Source organism: Sorex fumeus, unplaced genomic scaffold (assembly GCF_029834395.1).
Source record: "Sorex fumeus unplaced genomic scaffold, SorFum_2.1 ptg000093l, whole genome shotgun sequence".
In the NCBI taxonomy this organism is placed as follows: Eukaryota; Metazoa; Chordata; class Mammalia; order Eulipotyphla; family Soricidae; genus Sorex; species Sorex fumeus.
The window spans coordinates 9,400,299-9,407,500 of record NW_026606150.1 but is presented as its reverse complement, the minus strand read 5'-3'; the positions used below and the strand labels follow the sequence as shown (position 1 = coordinate 9,407,500).

Here is a 7,202-nt window from a genome sequence, read left to right as displayed (position 1 = left end):
ATTTGGGGTCTGAGCGCGTAACAAGCTTAGGGGGGATCAAAAAAAAAAAAGGAAAACAAGCCCCAGGAGAATCGAAAGAGGGGAGATAGATCAAATTGACTTAAATTTGGGCTCCTGATCGCGATGGTAACCCTGCGGCTCTGGCGCCGCTCTCCTTTGGTCCGAAACCTCGCTGGCCCTCGGGCTGCTCAGGGGTCCCCCGCCCGGCCCCCGCTGCCCCCCACCCACCCCTCCAACCGCCAGACTTCCCACACTCCCCACCACCTTTGCCAGCCCCCGGGGGCCTCTGTGGGGGGCAGAGGCCCTGGGGGCTGGCAAAGGTGGTCCCTAGGTGCCCTCCGGGGGAGGGGGTTCCCCCAGATCTTTCAGGGAGGCGCACAGTAGGGGGTCGGGCTCCTGAGTCCTCGCTGCTGACGGCCGTCTCTGCCCTCGGGGCACGGTGGGCGGTGCCAGGGTCGGTGGGGGCACAGCAGGCTCCGAGGGGGTCCCTCTCTCGGAAAGCTGGAACTGGCCTGGGCTGGGCCCCCTCCTTCCCCTGAGGGCGCATCCCGGGGCAGGAGGGAGCTGGGACCTGAGGCCTCAACTCGCTGTGTTAGAGAGAAATTTGGGGTGGGGCGGGCCCCGCTTCCCTGAGGGGCTGGCGGGTCTGAGTGTGTGTGCGTGTGTGTGAGTGCGTGGGGTGTGGGGCTGCGGGTATGTGGGTGAGTGTGTGCTGTGTGAGTGTGTGCGTGTGTGGGGGGGTGCGTGTGCTGTGTTTTCAAGTGGGGCCGAGGACAGAATGTGGGGTGTGGGTTGGAGCGGGCCGCAGGGGTGCGACCTGCCAATCAGACCTGATGCGGGCGAGTCTCTGGCTCAGGGTGGCTCCCTCCCGGGGTCGGTGGTGGTGACCCTGGCGCTTTCCCAGGACGGGCGAGCTGGCCGGGAGCGAGGCGGCTGACAGCAGCGAGGACGTGGCTGAGTTTGGGGTCCTTCTTCTCTCGGGGTTGGGGGGGAGTCTAAGCCAATTGACTCCAGTGGGGAGGGAGAGAGAAGAAGGGGGGGGCCGAATTGCTTATTTTGCCAATTGGGGTGTTTTTTTCTTTTTAGCCAATTCAAGTTTTTTGTTTTATAGCCAATTCATGTTTTTTTTTTGTTTGTTTTAGCCAATTTATGTTTTTTTTTAGTCAATTCATGGGTTTTTTTTGTTTTGTTTTGTTTTAGCCAATTCATGGGGTTTTTTTTTTTTTTGTTTTAGCCAATTGATTCTTTTTTGGTTTAGCCAATTGATTTTTTTTTGGTTTATTAGCCAATTGATTTGTTTTTGGTTTATTAGCCAATTGATTTGTTTTTTGGTTTAGCCAATTGATGTTTTTTGTTTTAGCCAATTGATTTTTTTTTGGTTTAGCGAATTTATGTTTTTTGTTTTAGCCAATTGATTTTTTTTTTTGGTTTAGCCAATTGATTGTTTTTTGGTTTAGCCAATTAATTTCTTTTGGTTTAGCCAATTCATTTTTTTTGGTTTTAGCCAATTGATTTTTTTTTGGTTTAGCCAATTCATTTTTTTTTGGTTTTAGCCAATTCATTTTTTTTTGGTTTTAGCCAATTCATGTTTTTGGTTTTAGCCAATTGAGGTTTTTTTGGTTTTTTTTTTTTGGTTTTTTTTGTTTTTTTGGTGGGGGGGGGACGACTGGCCTTGCTGGTGTTTTCAAGGCGCCGGTGGGTTTCCAGGGGACCGCGCAAAGTGGGGCTCGCGCTCTGAGTTTTGGGGCGCGACGGGGGGTGGGGTGGGGGATGATGATCGCAGCCGATCTACCGATGGAGATCGATCAATCGGTTCTGCTGGAATTTGGAGATGTTACCGCCGATTGCGGCCCTTGCGGGCCGGGGCTGACAGGAGCCGGACATGGGGAGGTCGGGGCCCAGGGGCGGGTCAGGGGGGGCCCTGGGCAGGCCGGGGGCAGGGAGGTTTCGGAGGGGGACCTGGTGGTCGGGTCCCCGGCAGGAGGAGCGCCGAGAGGACGACGGTGGAGGCGCGCAGAATCACGACGACAATTTGGCTCATTGCTGGTGGTCGGGCGCCTCGGGCGAGGCGGCCCCGTGGGCGGCGGGGGTCCTGCGTGGGGAAGGTGGTCACGGCACGATGGCGTTGTGCCTCCCTGAACGCTTCCAGCTCCTTGGCAAGCAGACGGCCTCGGCGGGCGCGCAGGAGGGCAGGCAGGCCTCTGCGCAGACGCTGAGCGGACTGCTTCCAGCTGTCGTACTGGAAAAATTGGCCCACGGGGTATCTGGGGAAGTTGTCCTGGGGGGGGAGGGCCGGTCAGCGCGCGCCGGGCCACCCCCCGACCCGGGCCCTGCAGGGGTGGGCGGGGCTTACCGGAAACACGGTCCAAGGGGTCGCCGGGTCCCTGGGGGACCCCCCCAGGGCACGATCCCCCTGCAGGACGGGGGGTCTTACCGGAAGCACGGTCGGAGGGGTCGACACGTCCCTCTCGGACTTGGCGGGGGTGGCGCAGTATGTTTCCAGAAGAGCCAGGTCGCAGCTGCGGAAGCAGCACTCCTCCACGATGCCACGGCTGCGGCGGCTCACGCGGCTCGCGGGCCTGCCTGCAAGGGGCACCCGCGCCCGTGAGCCCGGGCCCGCCCGGCGGCAGGCCCCGCCCCCGGCGGCAGGCCCCGCCCGCCAGGTGAGCGCGCCGGGCGGCGGAGAGGAGGCGCCCCCGGCCCGCCGCAGGCTGGGACCCCAGCGTGGCCCCCCCCCCCCCGCTCCCGGGGCCTGGGCGGGCCGAGGGGCGACAGGTGGGAGTTGGAGGCAGAGAGAAGACGGGAGGAGAGGAGTGAGGACTGGAGAAACCCCGCTCTCCGTGCCCCCCGTCCTCTCCCTCTCCCCCACTGCACGGGCAGCGCCCGGCCCAGGTGGGCAGAGGCAGGAGGGCCCGCGGGCGGGGGGCGAGCGGAGAGCTGCAGAGAGCGGCGGGGGCGCCCCGGGCCGCAGGCTGCGGGGGGAGGGCGGAGGCGGAGGCGGACAGCGAGAGAGGGGCCCAGCCGGGCGGGGGACAGGCGGGGGCAGCGCCGGGCGCCCGGTACTTACTGAAGTAGAAGCCGCGGTCCCCGCAGACGAACTGCAGGGTGTCCACCAGCTCCCCGCCACACAGGGTCTCACTGGGGCGGTAAGCAGCAAAGCAGCACGAGGCCATGGCCAAGAAGGTGAGCAACGCCAGCATCGACTTCCCCATCGGGACCCCCATCGGAATCTGCCGGGGGAGAGGGGCGTGAGCCCGCGCCGGGCGGGCACGCGGGGAGGGGCGGGGCGCGAGCCCCCGCCCCGCGACGTCACGGGCGGGCGGGGCCGCGCCAAGATGGCAGAAGGCCCCACCCCGGGGGGCACGTGGGTCCCGAGGGCCGGCCCCTTCCTCCCGCCCCCGGCCCAGCTGAGCGCGCGGGGAGCGGGGGGCGTCGGGCCCTCGGGCGGCCCCCCCACCCGGGGCCCGGCTGCAGGCGGCCTCCCCTCCCGGGTCGCAGCCGGACCCCGGCGGCAGCCAGGACCCCGCGGCCGGGACCCGGGGAGCAGAGGCGCGAGTGAGCCCCCCGCCCGCCCCAAGGCATCGCGCCCCGCCGCGCGCCCACCGCACGCCGCACGGACGGGGGCCGGGGACCCCCGCCGGCAGAGGCCCCCAGCCAGGTGTCGCCCCTGCAGGCCGGGGGCTGCGGGGCCCGGGCTGGCGGGGGCCACTCGTGGGCAGCGGGGCCCGGGCTGGCGGGGGCCACTCGTGGGCAGCAGCAGGGGGAGGCGCACGGGAGGGACCTGGCCTCGGCGGGCAGTGCCCAGGCTCCGGCAAGTGGCCTCCCCTCGCAGCCGGCGAGGACCCCGCGGTCCCCCCGCAGCTCCGTCCTCCGGTGGGCGAAGCCGACCCCGCGGGCCGGGGCGCCGGAGGGAGGAGGGCTGCGGGCGGGCCGGAGCGGCGGGCCCGGGGCCGCTCGACGGCCGCGGTTACCTGGCGCTGGACAGGAGGGAGGCTAGGCTGCAGGAGGAGGAGGAGGAGGCTGGAGGCCGCTTGCTGAGAAGCTAATGTCCAGTCGCAGACTGGCCAGTGCCCCGGCTTTTATGTGCGAGCCGGCTCCGCCCAGCCCCGGCCCCGCCCCCGCCCCGCCCCCGCCCGCCCCGCCCCGCCCCCGCCCCGCCCCCGCCCTTCCAACCAGTACCTTCGCTCCTGCACCCCCGCCCCCCGGCCCGGGCCATCCCAACGCGAAGCCCCGGGAGGGGGCGGGGGGCGCATCCTGCACCCCCAGCCCATCTCGGCGCGGGGGGGCGCGGAGGGGGCTGCCCGTCACCTCCTTGTATGGAAACTTCCACTGGCGCACTGCGGGGCCGCGCCGAGCGGTACGCCCCCGTCCGCCCCGGCCCCGGGACAGCCCTCTCCCCAGATTCCGCGTCGGAGACGTGGAGGACAGGAAAAAGGGGGGGGGGGCTGGGGGCGCGCTTGCAAATGTGGCGCCTGGAACGGCTCTTCGGCCCGCCGGCCCCGCCCCCGCCTCTCCCCGCGCAGCCCGCTGGCACCGACCGGACCCGCCGGGGTGGGCTCCCGGGGGAGCCGCGCGCGCCCCCCGCCCCGCCCCCGGCCCGCTGCGCCTCGCAGACTTTGCCCAGCACCGTCCTGCGCCCGGGCCCGAGCGGCGCCCAGCCTCGCCCCGCGCGCCAACTCGCCCCGCGCGCGCCTCGCCCCGCGCGCGCCTCGCCCCGCGCGCAACTCGCGCCCCGCGCCCGGCCCGCGCGCCTTACCTGGAAGCCGCGCCGCCGCCGCCCGCCTCCCTGCTGCGTCTATGTTCGCAAACCGGACAGCGGGCGTGGGCCCTCCTGCCGGCACTCCTCTGCCAGCGCCGCTCGGGCCGGGTCGCGGGGGCCGAATGTGCGACGGGGCCGAACGGGGGGTGGCTTTTCGGGGGGAGGGACGCTCTTCTGATCGCTGGGGGGGCGGGCGTCTCGGGCCGGGGCGGGCCAGATGCGGCACTTTGGGGGGGAGCGGGCGTCGGGAACTGAGGTCAGCCGTTGTTCCAAGGACAGACGGGGGCAGAGATAGTCGGAGAGACAGGCGGAACGAGAAACGGGGGGGGCCGAAGAGCGGGCGAGAGGGAGAGAGGACAGCGAGAGGCGGGCAGGCTCACAGCGGGAGAGGACGGCGCAGAGAAACAGAAAGTGTGTGGTGCCCACGTGGGCGGCGGCGAGGGCGAGGGCGGGCGTGGCGGGGAGGGCGTGGAGGCGCGGGCCCGGGGGGGACGGGAGGGAGCGGAGGGCAGGCTGCGGGAGAAGAGGGGCCGGGGCCAGAGGCAGAGAGCGGGCGGGAGCCAGAGAAGCGAGGGCAGTGCGCCACGTCGGGGGCCGGGGGAGGGCGGAGGGGGGCGGAGCGGAGTCTGCACCCGGGCCGCGGGCGCCCAGCTCGGTGAGGGCCGACGGAGCCCTCGGCCGTCGCGAGCCCGGGCCTCGGGGGGACGGCGGGCGGGGGCCGCTGCGGGCCGCGGACGCGCCGCGGGGAGGTTGCGGCCCGGGCGGCGCGCCGGGGAGGGCTGGGCGGGGAGCGCGGGAGGTGACAACGCCGGCGGCCTGCGAGCCGGACTGCCTGCGGGGGGAACCGCCTCCTCCGGCGAAGCGGGGCCGGGGCGAGGTAGCTGGAGGAGGAGGCGGCGGGGGGTCCGCAGGCCCGGCGGAGCGCGGCCCGCGCCGACGGCGCCCAGACGGGAGTCAGCAGCAGAGGACGGCGTCGACGGGGCCGCCAGCCCGGGTGGAGGCGCGGGCGGGCGTGCGCCAGGGGCGGGGGCGGCCGGAAGGGGGGGCCGGGCGCCGCCTGGCCTCACGCAGCTCCGCCGGAGAGCAGGCGGAGTGCGGGCGCCAACGCCCGCTTCTTATAGCCGCGCCGCCCCGCGGCCCGGCGCCCGCTCGGGCCCCGCTGGCCGCGCGCCCGCGCCAATGGGCGCCCGCGGGGTCCTCGCCCCGCCCCCGGCCCGCCCCGGCAACTCGAGCCGGGGGGGGGGGGGCGCGGGCCCGGGGCCCCCGGGGCCCCGGGGGGCGGCGGTGGGGGGGCGCGGGGGGCGCGATCGGTGGGGGGCGGGGAGCGGCCGAGTGCCGGGGAAGTGCTGAATCGCCGTTCCCAAGTGCCAGGGGGGCACCCCCCCGGGGTCGGGGTGCCGCCGGGCGAGACCCCGCGCCCCCCCGACGCCGCGCGGGTGGGGTCCGGGGTCCCGCAGGGGCGCTCCGAGGCGGCCGGGCGCGGGGTGCGCGAGCCCCGGCTGGGGAGGGGGCGCCCCGGCGCGCGGGCAGAGTCCAGCGTCCACCTGCGCGGGGCAGCCCGAGCGCCCCCCGCGCCGGCCCCCGGCCCCGCGCCGCGGGCCGCCGTGCGCCCACCCCGAAGGCCCGCGCGATGTGTCCCCCGTCCCCGCCGCGCGCGGCTGGCGCAGACTCGGGCTCGGCCCCGGCCCCCCCCCCCCGGTGGTCCGAGGGTCGGGGTGAGCCGCCAGGCCAGGGCTGGCCGGGCCTCGCCACCAAGTCCGAGCCACGCACCGGCGCCCGCGCGCGCACGCGCGCCCCCTGCCCGCCCCGCGGCCCCGGGAGGTCGGCGCGCCCGGAGGGGAAGGGGCCCCGCGCTCGCCGTCAATCACTCGCCGCGCTCGCTCGCTGCCTCCCCAGGCCGCGGCCCCGGCTCAGGCGCCGCCCGAGCACGCTGCGCCCCTCCGCGGCGTCGCCGGACCCGGCGCCCGGCGCCCTCCCACCATTGTGGTCTCGGCGAGCGGCGAGGGGACAGCGCGCGGGTGATCGCGGCCCCGGCCAGCGCCGCCGCGCAGCGTCCCCCGGCCCGCGCCGCGCGCGGCTGCCCCGGCCCCGGCGAGCGCCAGCCCCGGCTGGACGGCGGCGCGTGCGGGGAGCCCGCGGGCCCTCGCCGGAGAGAGGCCGAGCTCGGTGGAGCCGCAGGCGCGTCCTGGGCGCGCACAGCCGAGGCGGAGAGCGGGCGCTCGGAGGCGGGCGGCGGACGCGGCCGAAGGTGAGCGAGACCCCGGGGCAGTCCCCAGAGTCGGGGGGCAACGCCCAGTCCTTTGGAAGGCCCGGGGACGGTGCCCAAATTTGGGGGAGCCGGGGGCAACGCTCGGTCTTTCTCACCGAGGCGGGAGCTGCACTGCCCGGTCCGGCTGGCGCTGCGGGGCTGACGCGTCGGGGGACAAAGCGAAGTGTCCTGGCC

At 72.5% G+C, this 7,202-nt stretch overlaps 1 protein-coding gene across 1 annotated transcript; it reads right to left on the bottom strand.

The window, feature by feature from the left end:
• Window positions 1-1,925: 1,925 nt before the first annotated feature.
• Window positions 1,926-4,041, bottom strand: IGF2 (insulin like growth factor 2). Its single transcript, XM_056131887.1, is given in 5 exon segments — window positions 1,926-2,088; window positions 2,090-2,278; window positions 2,435-2,583; window positions 3,068-3,230; window positions 3,972-4,041. Coding segments are annotated over 4 exon segments (546 nt in total). The 5' UTR covers window positions 3,225-3,230; window positions 3,972-4,041; the 3' UTR covers window positions 1,926-2,037.
• Window positions 4,042-7,202: the final 3,161 nt, after the last annotated feature.